Genomic DNA, 16,855 nt, shown 5'->3' on the forward strand with positions numbered 1-16,855 from the left:
GGTGTCTTCCTCAACTGTTTTCTACTTTTCTTATTGAAGCTAGTCTTCTGACCCAAGCCAGAATTCATGGATTCATCCTCTCTAGGTCACCAGCTGCCTGTTCTGTGATGGTGATACATGGGGCTACTCTGCCTAGCTTTCTATGGAGACTATACAGGTAGACAGCCATGCTTGCGGGGCCTTCTTTGTGGTGTGGGACCCTAAAGACACAGAAATGGCTAAAGTCAGACTCAGGGACTTTCCAGTCATCCCAAGGCTGTGAGATCCCACCTGTGCCTGACAAATAAAAACAATGGCCCATGGTAATTCTCAGAAAAAAAGCACAAAATATACTGACTGATAGCCACCTGGCCCTCTAGAAAGCCCTAGATAGGGTCCTGACATATGTGATAGTTAGTTCATGCTCTGATCACCCAATTCTGAGAAACAAAACAAGGACGAAAACCCACAGCATTTGCTGGCTGACAGCCACAAGGTCTCAGAAAAGACCCAAATATGCATCATCAGCAACCTAAACCCTTCATCCAATAAATCCAAAGGTCACTGTAACCCACCAATGCGACGTCACCACCCCATGTTGCTGAAATCTGCCCACTGTAAAGAATAAAAGATGTGTGCTTTTTGAGTTCGGGGTGGACTCTTCCTGCGAGCATGAGCAGCCCATGTACATGGAATTAAACCTCTTGCCATTGGATCAGTTTCGTCTAGTTGTGCTCTGTGGGTTGTGCTCCTCAGCTAACACCTCCTCGGGGTCTTACAACAGTGGGTCATAGAGACAGGCGTGCAACCATGAGAGTGGGTGGGTACAGGTGGGCTGCCATGCAGGCCTGGGTACCAAAGAGACAGATCCAGGTGGGCTGCCATGCTTATCTGGATTTCTACGTGGGTACTATCATTTGAGCCCCATTTCTTGCTCCTGCACCTCTGATGTTCCCTCTACCGCGCCAACTCTCAGCCCCTAACTTAATATAATTTTTAATAAGCTGTTTCCATCAGCCTGGGCAGGATATACTTCTGCATTTCTCCTGTAATGTTTTTCGTAGTGGACCCTCATCTGTAGCATTTACTGCCGTGTAGTAACAAGTTCCTGTTAATAACTGTATGCCTAAAAGGTGTGGCCACTTTTTAAATTTTAAACTGCATGGACTCCATTTTCTTTTCTCTGTAAAGAAGTTAAGGCCCAGTCTACTGGGTTAGAAGGTCACAGGTTTATCAGCCCGAGAGTGTTCTAGAAATCCCCTATCAAAAACATTACCAATGTGACAGACATATTCAGCTCATCCAGAAGATATCAGATGTATGAATACACTGGATTTAGAATTCACAGTATTTTCAAAGTAGGACACTATGTGAAGTCCTGTGCAGCCTAGAAATGGGATGTAATTCTGTTATCTCCCGTGCTTCACGTTAGAAAGCAAGAGAACAGAGCTGGACTTACACTCTCATCATCATCCTGCGGTGATGCCGCGCTGCTCTCTGAGGCCGCCCCTGGATATGAAGCACTGGAGACAGCACCTAAGCAGAACACAAAATGCACATCACATTCGTCAGTCGGTAAGCCAGAATGCGTGTCAGGACCTATTAAGCCATCTTTACAAGTCCTTTGCTTTTTTTATTCTGAAGACTTTTTATTTTTTTAGTTATAAACTCAAGAGACATTTGGAGAGGCTTCCTGGAGTCTCAATAATACTGATTGACTGAACAAATGGTGTCGATGCTAGGATACAAAGTTTCTATTCCCAGGGAGACAGCAGATAAAGGAACAGACACTGTAGTGTGTAGCTATACTAGACCTGTGCAGTAGAAGTGGCTTGGCCATTATTTAACAACCTTAGAAATGAGTCCACTTCGTGCTGTTCTACTTTGTATATGCTGAAAATCTCTAACGCAATGAAGTGAAACTGTTTATTAAATATATTAAGGGCCCGGGTGTAACCCTTGGTAGAGAGCCTCCCTCACATGAAAGATGCCTTTGGGTTCAATCTTTAGCAAAAGGAAAAAAGAGAGGAATTGAAAAGGAAAGGGGAGAGAGAGGAGACAGGAAGAGATTGAGTGACTATTTTACATGAAATACAGAACTTGGGGTTAGAGACGTGGACCAACAGCTCAGAATACTTCCTGCTCTTCCAGAGGAACCCAGTTAGGTTCCAAACACCCATGTCAGACAGCCTGTTACTCCCACTCCTGGAGACCTCACACTGTCTTTGGTGCAATGCTCTCCTTTAGCCTCCCCAGGCACACATGTATGCATGGCATTCAGACATGCACATACGCACGTGCATGCGCGCACACACACACACACACACACACACACACACACACACACACACACACGCTGGGGGGAGGATATTAAATTTCTAAAAATTAAAATCTTTTAAACTTAAAAATCAATACAGACCTCAAAGGAACACATTCTCCACTCCAGGATGTGTCAGAGAATCCTTATCCTCAGAAAGTCCAGGTTACAGGTAATAAAGTATCAAACCAAAGGTTCTACCTCAGCTCAAGCCTCTGTCTTAAAGTAATTCATTTTGTCACACTGGTGTTTTTAAGCTGCGTTCTGAATTTTAAAGGACTCACAGCATGATATAAACCAAGTGAAAAATAATTGTTCTGTTTCTTAAATACATAGATAGAAAAAAAGATTTGAAAATATGAGCTGAAATTTTATACTTACTTGAAAATCTTCAGTGACTAAGAAGGAAAACTGGATAAAGGGAAAGTGCTTACCTGCCAATGTTGAGGTCTCACCAATAGGAACTGGAGATGACAACTCGGGCCTAGAGGGGAAAAAATGCAGCTATTAAAAAATGCAGAATCCTGGGCAAATAAGTATTGTAAACTTTGGAACTTTAGTTCCTAAAAGAACTCCTTAGACCACTAAATAAAAGTTTCTGAGCCAACAAATTATAAAGTCAAAAAAAATGATAACTTCATAATGTACTTACTCTGTATTTATCAATGAATTGGTTCATCAACATATTCACCCTATATGAAGAACTTCCATGCTCTGTCAGGAGCCATAACTGGACAAAATAATAACTAGCAGGTGGTTATCCTGAAATGGCCTCCCTCAGATTGTTATGTGAGCTGAGACAGATTCACCCTTATTAAACAAGGCTGTAAGAGAATTCATTTTAGGAAAGATTCCTGCTATTAATATGCTTTTCCTGTTACTGTTAAACATATATAACAATCACTGAGTAATAACCCAACCCTTTGGGGAAGATCTCTGCAGATCTACAATGATGCACTATCTTTTTTTATTGTTAAGAGTGTTTTTAAAGATTTATTTACCTATTTATTTATTTCATGTGTGTGGGTACACTGTCACCATTGTCAGACATGCCAGAAGAGAGCATCAGATCCCATCACAGATGGTTATGAGCCACCATGTGGTTGCTAGGAATTGAACTCAGGACATCTGGAAGAGCAGTCAGTGTTCTTAACCACTGAATAGTGATGCTATATATACAGATAGATGACTTCTTAAGTCTTAATGATGATCCTATAAGAATTCCTAAAATAATATCAGTGATTGTTAAGCTCTTTTATACTGGGACTGCTATTAGGTCCTTTTCTGATAGTCAAAACTGCAGTGAGAACTCTGCCAGTCTCCCAAGTGTCACCCGTTAATTGCTCTTAGATAGTAGCCAGACTTTCTCCTCCTCAGTGCACATTCCAAGAAGTTGTAAAACAATGAACTAAAGGTCATAAAAAGAGGATGAATAATTTATTACAGGTGCTAGGACAGAGGATAAAATATTGACTGGATTTATCCATACAAGTTATTAGATCACTAATAACTTAGTTATGGTTTTAAACCTTCAGTGAACCTGTGGAACTGGGACCTGTGATGGATGTTTAGCCAGATAATTACTTCTAATGCATATGCATGTAAGCATTCTGTGTTGTAAACTTCTATTTCAATTTATGATTTGATTATACAGGCCCTGGCCTTGATACTAATTTCTACACCTAGAGGGAAATGGAAAAAAAGATGATAATGATAAACTCCATGAGATTAAGGATTTGCCTGACCTATACCAATTTATCTCCAAAGTCTAAGAACTTTAAAAAGACATTTTTGTAGAGGTGGGGTGTAATTCAATTGTCAGAGTACTTTCCTAGTATGTGTGGTGCTCTGTGCTCACTCTCCAGCATGGCATTAACTAGGTATTGTGGTTCCTGTCTGTGGTTCCTGTCTGTAATCATAGCACTCAGTGTAAAATTTAAGAGGATATTGGGATTTACAATGATAAGTGAGACATTTGGGATTGAAGCTAGACCAGAAGGGGAAGCAAAGTCATATCTCTACACCCCCAGGGCCTAACAGGTATCTGTGGGTTCTCCACGCTAGTTTAGTCTACAGAGTTCTAGGACAGCCAAGGCTACACAGTGAAAACTTGTCTCAAAAAACAAGGAAGGAAGGAAGGAAGGAAGGAAGGAAGGAAGGAAGGAAGGAAGGAAGCAAGAGAGAGAGAAAAAGAACAACTTGAAAATTAAATGTAAAAGTGTTGCAGTAAATATTAAAAATTAAATAATAGTTTTTCTCTTTATCGGCTCTGAGGTCTCACTCCTCAGGCCCGACCCTGATACGGAGCCACACGCACCTCTGGTGCCCAGTCTGAGCCACCCTCATGTCTGCACAACTCCCTTCTCTAGAGGTTTTCTACCACCTGTTCTCTGCCTCTGTCCTGGGGTGTTTCTCTACCCCAAAATCCCACAAAAATACAACTCTACAGCCCTGACAGCTTTTCATACAGGTTTATATATTCAACTCTCAATCCACAAACCTTCTACACAACAACATTACATCAAATAGACAAAGACACAAACTGCCTTTCTATATAGATATTAGACCTATAAAATCCTTAATGTTCATGGCTATTTAACGTCAATCAATATCACCTGGGTCTAGCTGATCCTTGGAAACCTCCATCTTGCCATGACCTCTCCTTGCCCTCTGACCTCCTCAGACCTTTTCTTCTCTCCACCTCCCTCGCCCTGCCCAGTCACTTTCATTTATTTTACTAATTAAAATAGGAAGGTTCAGATGAAGTCACCAGAGTATGTGACTAGGCAGCCCTTCTTGAGGAAGTGGAATTAACATTAAAATACAAACAGTTTCAAGACAATCTTCATAAAAGGGCTAGAGAGATGGTTCAGTGGTTAAGAGCACTGACTGCTCTTCCAAGGTCCTGAGTTCAATTCCTAGCACCCACATGACAGTTCATAACTGTCATAACTGCATGGGACCTAATGTCCTCTTCTGATACCCATATATACATACAAATCTTTTTTAAATATTAAATGAGAGAGAGAGAGAGAGAGAGAGAGAGAGAGAGAGAGAGAGAGAGAGAGAGAGAGGGATGTAAGCAATTAAATGAAGTAGAAAAGTTGAGTAAGGCACCCTGGGTCAACAACATTGTGGATGTGGAAGACATAGTTTCTCTAGCTCTCTTTTAGGACCAAGGTTTCACAAATAGAGAACATTGCTAAAGAGTTATACACGAGGAAAACTGTAAGGTAAAACCATATATTGTGCTACAGTGTGTTATCAGAAGGATATGCTATAGTGGATAGGAAGAGATCAAGGGTGTACTATTCCTGTCTCAAGAACATAATCATAAAGTCAAGGAAGTAATGTAAACAGTCTCCTACTCAAATCTGTGTCCATGGCATCATGGGATACATGAGTGACCAAGCCCATAAAGTTCTACTGCCTTCCTATCCACTCATGTTCTATTCAAAAGTTCCTGTGTGTATACTCCAACTATGTCTTCCCTTTGTCATGAAAGTTGGATGTCTGGATACTGGCTTGTTAATTTCTGGATCTACTGGTGATGCCTTACGTCAGCTTCCACATCTTATGTATACTGTGATATTCTGAGGATTCCTCACGTTTTGCAATCTATTTTACGTTACTACTGATTAGAAGGTAGAAACCATCCTGTGCCTAATAGGTGGCCCAGATGCATATTGGCAGTTTAATCAAGCCTGTACTATACTTGTTTCAAGAACATAAAGTTTAAAAAGTAATCCAAACAATCACTCATCACTTAACAAACTGACCACATCTAAGATAAAACTTTTCAGCTTATTGTTAACCTTTAACCTCAGTACCACTCTGATAGCACTTACTGAACATTCTCAATAAGGCACACATCCATTGAATTATCCAGGAGAGGAATGAGTCAGCTTTCTGGTAAGGTCTGACAGTGAATAAGCACATTGGTCCTGGTGGTATTCTGGGGACAAAGATGGCCTCAAGGGAACCAGCATTTTGGACTTACCCACAGGTCTCATCCTTGCAGGAACTGAAAGAAAATAGAAAAGCGACACCAGGATAAGTGCTGGAAGTCTACATGGCACGTCTATGCTGCTAAATTGAATTTGGAGGAAAGACATACCTGCTCTCAGCTTCCTTTGTGTACGTCAGTTTCTATGGAGAACAGAGACACAATGTCTGAGTTAATAACAGTGATTACATACAGTCACCAAACCCAGACAATGTGTGGATGCCAAGAAGTGTTTGCTGACAGGGGCCTGATATACCTGTCTCCTGAGAGGCCCTTTCAGAGCCTGAGAAATGCAGAGTCGGAGGCTCACAGCCAACCATTGGACTAAGAACAGGGTCCCCAATGGAGAAGTTAGAAAAATGACTGAAGGAGCTGAGGGGTTTGCAACCCCACAGGAAGAACAACAATATCAACCAACCAGACACCCCCCCCCCAGAGATCCCAGAGACTAAACAACCAACCAAAGAGTACACATGGAGGGACACATGGCTCCAACCACATACGTAGCAAAGGACTGGAGAAGGGGCCCTTGGTCCTGTGAAGGCTCAATGCCCCAGTGAAGGGAAATGCCAGGGTGGGAAGGTGGGAGGGAGCAGATGAATGGATGGAGGAACGCTCTCATAGAGGCAGGGGGACAGGCGATGGGATAGGAGGATTCCAGAGATGAAACCAGAAAAGGGGTTAGCGTTGAAATGTAAGTAAAGAAAATATCCAATAAAAATTTAAAAACAAAAATAACTGATTACACACCAAATAACTGACTCCACAGGGGTCACTGATACCCTAACATGGTAGAAATTATACCACTGTTCTCTAAAGATGAACAATTAATGAAAGGAGATATCAGTGAAGCCAAGTTTGTTCTACAACTGTTGGAGCACATAAGCATTCTGTGTCAGCTTATGTGCCCTGATATTGATGTGCACTCTGATTTCAAATTTTCTCATCTGCTGAGTGGAAAGGAAATTATCTAAAACACCCTGAGATATTGTTAAATAATTTATCATGAAATAATTTGCCACTCTTTTAATTCTATGGTCTCTCCCAAGATAATGTGATAGCTTAATACTTTCAGTTACTAACTCAAAGCTGATAAATATTTCTATAAGTAAAAACCAAGTCATCCCTCCTTCACTTCACATCAAAATATTGAACAATTCACATTTCCCACAAAGCAGTTTAAATGAACACTTCAAAAGTGAGTTCACCCTTCTGTGCCCCCTACAAAAGTGCCATCCTATACACCCCCCACTCACTCTTGCTCTCACTCGCACAATAAATAAATGTAGACTTTTAATTCCAAGCTTTCAAGCCAGCTCTTTTGTCTTATCCCCTTACAGCCCTGAAACACTTCCCGTCATCCACAGAGCTAAACCCAAGCCTCTTAAACTCTCCCCTTCTCCTGTCCCTCTAGTGGCCCTAAACATTCCCTCCACACACAGCTCATGTCGCTCCCTTCATCTGCCCTGCCCATCCTCTCCTCACAGTTAGACTCAAGCCAGACAATGCACCACTGGTTTAGTTCCAAATGATCATTAAAGCTTATTTCCTAGACTTTCAAATTAAAAATAAAGTCCCACTTGTAAAGAAACACACTTAATGTAACATCACAAGACTGTTAAGATCTCCCCTATATATTTCCTGCTTTAAGAGTTGATCCAATATTCTGGACACGATTTGAAATACACAACACTGATATAAATGTGCAGGCATGGCTTTTTTTCTCGATTGAAAATTTTCAAATCACTAATGACTGGAAATGGAAGCCCCAAACACAGGAGGAAAACATGCTTTGAGAGTTTTATTTTTGTAGGGCTGCTGATCAAATAGAGGGCCTTGAACATCCTACTAGGTTCTGTACTGCTAAGCAATATCCATAGTCAAAAATAAAATTTGGAAATTGGCTATAGATTTTAATATCCATCACAACTGATTTTAGGATAAGAAATTTATTGTCTTGATTTCCAAAATAGAGAATGCCTTGTAAGGTTGATACTTATTAGATACAAGATCTGGAAAACATAGATTATATAGTGTTCATTATTGTAGTTGCTAAAATGGAGCAGGTAAACGTATGACAGAAAGGCTGGTGCAGTGTCCACTTGAACTCAAGTGACTTGAACTGTCACATGACAGGACAATGAGGCAAGTTCATGTTAAACACATAAAACGTCTACACGCCAGTGAGGGCTAATCTTGGTTGTCAGCTTGGCTATGTCTGGAATTAACTAAAACTGGAACAGCTGGGAACACCTGTCTGTGTGTGTGTGTGTGTGTGTGTGTGTGTGTGTGTGTGTGTGTTTATTAGAAAAATATAAGGTGGGAAGATCTACCTTAAAGCCAGATCAATTGAGGGCAGAAGATTCGCCCTAAGTCTAGGCCACACCCACTGACTGCAGCTCTTATAAAAAGACACAGAAGACATTCTTGCTTTTTGCCTGTTTGCCCTTGTTCTTGTTGGCAAACTCATCTTTCCTACGGCTGAGGCATTCCATCACTGCTTTTACAGACTACTTGTCTGAGATTCCGACATAGAGACGAGCTGAGGCATCCAGCCTCCTGAACTGAACAACTATGGCATTCTTAGACTGTCTGATGAGAGACAGCCACTGTGGGACGAGCCAGGCCACAGCCTCTAAGCCACTCTAGTGGATCCTGTTTTAATGCAGATGCCTTCTGGCAGTTCTGTTCCTCTAGAGAACCTTGGCTAATAAAGAACTCATGTTTAAAAAGCCACATACAGTGGTACACGACTCTAACCCCAACAACATTCCTAAGGCAGAAAGGGAGACAGAAACAGGAGAATCAGCCAGAAGTTCACGTTTTGTGCAAAAGCAAAAATTAAAAGAGCCCTTGTCTCAAAATCAAGGTGAAAGGAGAAAATTCTCCCAAGAAGTTGTACGCTGCCAGCCACACGTATGCTACTGCACATATGTGCACGAACAGAGATAAATAAACACGAATCTTAAATCAAAATCGCATTTACACTTCATTAAATGTGCTGAATGGACTATATCCTTTAGCTTAATTAGAATGTCTTGGATCCATTCTGAATGAATATGTAAATGAATTTGGCAAGAATGTTCAACTCCTACAGATCCTATTCTTACATATTTGCATAGTATGGTTCTGATACATTTACATGTGTAAACAAGGCTGGCACTGTTTTGGATTAGCAGTGTTCATTATGAAAGGCCAGGGATAGAAAACTGAGCTTTTCCCAGGGCAGCTCGCTCAGAACACTTAAATCTTCCCGACTTCTCCTTTAGCCTTTAGCCATGCACAATCACACCTACAACAATGCAACAGTTCCTTCTCTCCCTGCCCCCCCCTAACACTTACCTTCATGATTAAGTCTCTATGTTCCGCAGACTGACTAAAATGGGTCCCCATTTCAAATACGCTTGTGACTCCATCCTCACATAAGTTCATCCAATAACGATATTCCTCATGCCCAGGAAGTCGATCCCAAAACGTCCTGAAGGCTTCCCAGATTGCTTCCTGGCACACTGCAAAGTAGAGAATGTGTTTAGGGAATAAAGAAGATGCTCTATTCCTAGCAGGGTCCCATGATGATCATGGAGCAATTCACTCTATCTTTTGAGACACTCTGACCATACTATCCTTTCTGCAGGGTCAGCAGAAACATAGTCAGAAAACACCCTGTTCGGCTCTGATAGACCCTGAGAAATGCAGAGTCAGATGCTCTCAACCAACCTTTGGACTGAGAACAGGATCCCCAATGGAAGAATTAGAAAAAGGACTGAAGACGCTGAAGGAGTTTACAACCCCACAGGAAGAACAACAATATCAACCAACCAGACCCCTCTCAGAGCTCCCAGGAGCTAAACCACCATCTAAAGAGTACTCATAGCTCCCCATGGCTCCAACCACATATGTAGCAGAGGATGGTCATACTGGGCATCAACAAGAGAAGAGGCCCTTGGTCCTGTGAAGGCTGAATGTCCCGGTGTAGGGAATGCCAGGTGGGAGTGAGTGAGTGGGTGGAAAAACACTCTCATAGAGGCAGGGAGAGGGGGATTGGAATAGGGGGATTCTAGAGGTGAAACCAAAAAGGTGGATAACATTTGAAATGTAAGTAAATAAAAATATTCAATTAAAAAGAAAAAAAACACCCTGTTCAAACTTTTCCATTCTGAAAAAAGACATTGTATTCCCAATGCTTCTTTTTAATTATTTATTTATTTACTTTACATATATGAGTACACTGTAGCTGTCTTCAGACACACCAGAAGAGGGCGTCAGATCCCATTACAGATGTTTGTGAGCCACCAATTGGTTGCTGGGAATGGAACTCAGGACCTCTGGAAGAGCAGTCAGTGCTCTTAACCACTGAGCCATCTCTCCAGCCCCAGACACAGCTTAATAAAGGAGCACTTAGAACTCCGTAAGGGTTCTAAGTTGAGGGCACTCTGTAAACCGGGAGAGGATATTCAGGTTGGTTGTCACATCAACTACAGCTCAGGCCTGAAAACAGGAGATAATGTCATTCATTTTTATACTTAAAAAGAAAACAAACAGTTCAGTTGTGCTCCATGGCATCTACACAAACAAAGCAAACAGTTACAATTACATAAGCACTTGAACAAAGGTCTCTGAAATGGTTTTATTTATACCTGCCAAAGCCTGGAGGTCATAAAGATGACCTTCAATAAATAAATGGAAAATGAAAAATGAAACCTGATAAATTTACAAACTGGGATATTATTCAATTATTATCTCAAAATAAGCTTTGAAAGCACTAAAACTGAGTACTTCCAACTTATAAGCATCTGGCCAAATCAGCCTAACGAAGCTGTATGATTCCAGTACAAATCTCGAAAAGAAAACGTATAGAGATGCCAAAAGGATGTTTGTCAGGGTTTGGGAAGGAGGGACATGAATATATTCTTGTGAATGATGCTGTAATAGTTGGTAAGTGTCACTGTACATTCACCAAAGCCCAATGCACAATGAATACACACCACAGCCAACTCCAGTGTAAACGATGAGTTTGTTAATAATACACCAATGTTAGCATATCAATAGTAGCAAATGTAATGTATTAATAAGATATTAATGCTAGGGAGATTTTAAAAGCTTAATGCTAACCTTATATGGACATGTTGCTCAATTTTTCTCTGAACCTAAAACTACTCTAAAAATAAATTCTATTGATTTTAGAAATGAATTTAAAAGCCATTGAAAGCACTGGCTGCACTGACAGAGAAATGTAATTCAGTTCCCAGCACCCTCAGGTACCCACAGTCCCAGGGGACTCAATGCCTTCTGCTTTTCAAGAGTAACAGACACACATGGTCTCTGTGCACAGAGGCATAAAAACACTAATACATAGAGAATTAAAAGAAATGAACATTTTCTTAAAAGATTACTTGCTACTATTGTAGAATATCAGAGTATTATTTCCAGAAGCCACATCTGGCAGCTCACAACCATCTGGAACTCCAGCTCTATAGGATCAAACACCCTCTCCTGGCCATTGCATGGACCCACACGCATGACATACACACACAAAGATATACATTTTAAAAACTTTAAACGACATTTATAAGATTTTGCTGTGTGAAAATAAAAACTAATTAAATGTACCTGCCAACCATCATAAGAAAGGTTGCTAAGCATGCCATATCTGTTGCTTTTGCATCACTGGGAGCACAGGTCAAGATTTCAGAGAGTTTCCTCACATTACGGATGGAAGGATGGTGGGATGAACACAGACATGAAAGTGTTATGCTCAAGATTTGTTCAAAATAACTTAAACATTAAAACAATCCAAGTACTCACTGTTATAAAATAAAGGGGGGAACTAGTCATACAGTTAAGTCAAAGGGAGATTTTTCTTTTAAGTTAACATTTTATGTCTATTTAAATTTATTTAACCTATCTAAATGCAGTACCCAGAAAGTTTCTCGGTGGTTCTGGTAAGTCGTGCTTTCATCCCATTTCATTTTAATTTACAGAGATCTCCCAACTGCTGGGATTAAAGACATGTACTACTAAGCCAAGATTAGTTAGGTTATCTCTTTTCTAATGTTTTTGTATCTTTGAGATTTTCATCCTTTGTTATATATGTATACATATTATATATACATATATATGTATAGATATTATATATGTATATATGCAAAGATTTTCTCCCAGTCTGTAGAGTCTTTACTTGATTAAAAATTTCTTTGGCATTCTGCAGTCTCCTAATCTCTGTTTCTTGTCCATTGTGGGTCTCTGTGTTAATGAATAAATATGTGTAGAGAAGCTTGCCAGATGAGAAATGAGAGATACAGGAATCTATGAATATAGAAATAAGTCATTAGGAGTTAGTTTAAGACTATGGCTACTGAGTAGCTTAATAGTAGTAGGTTCTCCCTGGGGGCTTATGACCTGTCAGGTCAAAGGTTCTTGGCTTGATAATGGTGCCAAGTATGGATTTCATCTTGTGGAGTGGGATTTAAATTCCACTAGAAGTGCTTGATTGCTCATGCTGGTCATGCCTTGACAGGCCAAATCATTGTAGCTTGTAAGGTTCACAGTGATGGAAGATTTTTCGCTACCTTCCAGTGCCCACTGTGGGAAATTAAAGTCCAATTCAAGATCAGCAGACCAGAGGACACTAGCAGACCACACAGTGCCTTGACTAGCATTCTGTGCAACTTTTACCCAGAAGGCTCAAAGTTCAAAGCAGGAACAGAGAAACAGTGGAAACATACAGACTAGTTCTCATCACTATCACCAGATGTGCTCAGATACACAAGGCATCATGTCTGAATGGGGGCTGTTTGCATGATACCCCTGAACATGCTAAACTGCACCGATGAAGAGGGGACAGGAAACATGTCGTCTTTGACATTCCTTGGGCAGGCAGAGGCTTTCCTCCAAGGGCTTTAGACAAAGTTCTGGGGTTCACACAGTAGGATAGTGTAGGAAAGTCTGTCATATGGAGGCTGCTAAGAAGGAAGATTCCTGTTTCTTCTGTTAGTGTGCATAGCACCATCCAGCACTATGAAACCTGCCCAGTAAGGGATGAAGCCTCCAGGTCTGTAATGAGTATTACCATCAAGTACTAGAGAGGAGCCGAGAGCAAAGTCAACACATGTAATGACTGTTTAGCTTGAAGGAAATGTGTGTATTGTAATTCCCAAGGGCTCATGGAAGAGAGGACAGAAAGCCAGAGGTGGTAAAATGACTACAGGGAGACATTATCTTTTAGGCAGAGCAGGGAATCTCTACAAATGAATTCACAGTGGTTATAACAACATGTATAAAATCTGTGCAGGCCCAAACCACATCAAACCCCAGCTGGAGGTCTGTGCACCTCCTGTGTGCCTGGTGCCCATGGAGACCAGAAAAGGGCATCAGATCTCCCGGGAATGGAGTTACAGATGGTTGTGAGTGCTAGAAATCAAAGCCTGGTCCTTTGGAAGAGCAGTCTGTGCTCTTAACCACCAAGCCATTTCCCCCATCCTTTCCCCAATTTTCAGAAGCAAATCAGTTGAAGTATTATTTTCTACCAAGATCATAATAATAACCATATTGTAATGGATATGTCAACCTTTCTGAAGTTCCCATTTGAATTTTTGAATTATTTCTTTAATTTTTGAAATTAGAATATAATCAATTTCTCCTTCTTTCCTTTCATCCCTTCAAACCTTACCACATACCCTTCTTTGTTGTCTTTCAAGATCATGGCCTCTTTTTTTCATTATACACATATACACAACACACACACACACACACACACAGCATATATAAACACATATATACATATATATTCATATATATGTATATATTTCCAAATACAGAAATACAGTCTGCTTATTATGTACAGTGTTATTTGTATATATATTTTCGGGGTTCTTTTTCAATAACCCACTTGCAGCACCTGTTGGTTTTTAATTATTTCAAAAATACTTCCTTTTCCTTTTGTTGGCTTCCTTTAGAGCAGTATCTCTTGAATTTATAAAGTAAAAAAGGAGAAAATAACACAAAGTAGAAGCAGAATCCTTAATGGTTGGCCTTTCCTCTTCCCTGCAGAGTGGACAACTGAAGTGGGTACACAACCTTAGCCACTTAAGTTAAATCCCGAGTGTGTAACTCATCTCATTGCATTGCCCACTCTCACTGTCCACCACGGGTGAGTGCTTCAGGTCCTCAGTCACTGTGCAGGTTCATTTCCAACCTGAAGTCCTACATAAAAATTCTAGATCTGTGATCCCCCTTCTCAGAGTAAAAGAAGAGCCCATTCCCATGTACCATTTGATAGTCCTCAAATATAATCAAGGCTGTCGCATCCTTAAAAGAGCTACTAATACACGATGCCATACTATAGAACCATAAGACATTACACACATAAAGCATGTTTTTGCCTGGTATTAAGTTCTTATTTTGTGTAGTGTAGAAACTTTAGTGTAGAAGACAATGGCAAGGAACTGGACATTCAGATAATGACGTAGCAGCAGAGAAAGGCAGTCACACAGCCGAGTGCCCGGGAAAATAGTAAGTGCTCAATGAGCGTCTGTTGAACAAATGGATGGGTGTGTAATAGGGCAGTGCCATCATCATCAATCTCTACATTGAGCTTATCGATATTACTAATATCACATGCATATCACGGCACTTTTTATTGACTGTAGAAACATACAAAAGGCGAAATGTGAAAAACCTACAAATATCTGAAGTATATATACAATGTTCAATTAAGCACTGTAAGAGACGTAGTATACAGTTACATAGCAGAAGATATAAATTCAAGGATAAAATTGCTTAATCAAAAATAAGACAAAGGCCATGTGAGGCCACTGAGAGAAAGGCCATCATCTTAACATTTAAATTTTCTGTTCTAATCAGACAACCATCTGCATGAATCTATGGCATGTCCAAAGTTCACAATAAAGAAATTCGTTATGGTCTCATCTATGAAATAATCAGGAAAGCATGTGAGTTCCTGTTTGTAAATATGTGTTGTGGGCATAGGTAAGCAAATTACCATGAATGAAAATAAAAATTATACTTAATATGCAGTAACAAAATAGTGAGGTGTTTTTGGTTTTGTTTGTTTGTTTGTTTGTTTTTAGTATAGACTAGAGTTTATTCTGGCCATGGAAAGGGGACTTAAGAGGGTAGTAGAGGCTGAGAGAGAGGACTAAAGGAGTAGAGTCCAGTCAAGAGCATGTGGAGAAATGGGGGGAAGGGAAAAAGGGGGAAAGGGTAAGAGAGCAAGAGAACAAGAGCCAAAATAGTGTTTTTAAGTACTTCCAAAAAATCAAAATATTTTCTCTTACACTACTGTATACTTTACATTTTTATTATGACTAAACCCTTTTCTCACTATTATTTGATTCATTTCTATCTAATTGTTACATTTTTAATATTGAAGTGCATACAATGGTTTGAGCACCATAACCTCAAGGGTTTGGATGCCTGCTTACCTCGAGCTTTAAAATACTTCACATGGTTTGCCACAGCTTCTGCAACAGTTTCACTGGGGCAAATGTTCACTCCATTTGGGAACAGAATAGATCGCTGCCTTCTAAGCAGCCGCCTCCTCCCAATCTCTGTGGCATCCAAGAGCTGTCTCTTCCTGGCAGGCAGGAAAAGGTCTGTTGATGTCGCAGGTGAGAGGACAGCGAGGGCAGGCATGGATTCTTGTCTCTCTTCTGCAGAAAAGATGCTCTGTTAGTACAGAAAACAGACTGGGAGCATAGCCAGGACTTCCAGGAAACTGGAGACCCCATACAAGTGACAGCAAATAGAGAAAAGCTCTTGTTTGCATCACGTTGAAAATGTTAAAAAAACAATGCTCAAAACTCATGTGTGTGATCAAGCTTTTTCCCATTTGACTAGTAACCCTTTAATTCCAGATTATTTCAGCCAGACACCAAATTTCAACACAAGGATATAAGGTTTGAGCCAGAAATTATTAATGAGAAGGGAAACCCAAATCGAGAGTGATATTCTAAGGTTGCTCAATAAAGCAATCCTGAAGGTTACTAGTCATATTGTCTAACAGCAACTATATGAAATATTGCTACTTTAAGACTCCACTAAAGGTTCCTGGAAATCTTAGGACAAACATCTAAGAACAATTACCTGAGACTGATACAAGGTTTCCTCCTGTCAGGTAAAGGATCAAAATGCCCAGAGAAATCCTCTCCCAGGGGAGAAACATAATCATTTGGGCCAAAACCAAAGAAACAAGATGACAAAATCCTTAAGAGAACATCCGGAGTTTTAAAATTCTCACTAATGAACTTTTCCCAAAAAAAGTCCTTGTAGACAAAGGTTTATGTCTGGGAGTGGGCAGCCACTCTAAAACCATTGTCAATTAGTGTAAATAAAAAGGCATCCTTTTCTGAGGAGCCCTGGGTTCTTTTCAGACTTAGCCAGGACACTATGGAAACAGGGAGGTAAGCTAATTAGGACAGATGGGAGGAGGAGAGACTTCTAATCTGGCTGGCTAAGCTCTAGCCTTACTAACCCTTGCCTCTCTTTAACAAGCAGTTTATCTACAAGCAGTGTGCTTCACAGGTGCTTTTCTT

At 40.4% G+C, this 16,855-nt stretch overlaps 1 protein-coding gene across 1 annotated transcript in view; it reads right to left on the minus strand.

Moving 5' to 3' along the window:
• The window catches only part of IMPG2 (interphotoreceptor matrix proteoglycan 2), a gene marked incomplete at both ends in the record, with an annotated part of 55,014 nt that extends 38,523 nt beyond the window's left edge, over nt 1–16,491 (minus strand). The window contains 7 exons of the mRNA XM_080919666.1: nt 1,439–1,515; nt 2,731–2,780; nt 6,297–6,320; nt 6,414–6,445; nt 9,645–9,811; nt 15,746–15,973; nt 16,407–16,491. Of these exons, the coding sequence (XP_080775792.1) occupies nt 1,439–1,515; nt 2,731–2,780; nt 6,297–6,320; nt 6,414–6,445; nt 9,645–9,811; nt 15,746–15,973; nt 16,407–16,491 (663 nt within the window). The remainder of the gene's footprint in view (nt 1–1,438; nt 1,516–2,730; nt 2,781–6,296; nt 6,321–6,413; nt 6,446–9,644; nt 9,812–15,745; nt 15,974–16,406) is intronic.
• Nucleotides 16,492–16,855: the final 364 nt, after the last annotated feature.

The sequence above is a fragment of the Micromys minutus genome (genome assembly GCF_963924665.1).
Source record: "Micromys minutus genome assembly, chromosome: 7".
Lineage (NCBI taxonomy): Eukaryota > Metazoa > Chordata > Mammalia > Rodentia > Muridae > Micromys > Micromys minutus.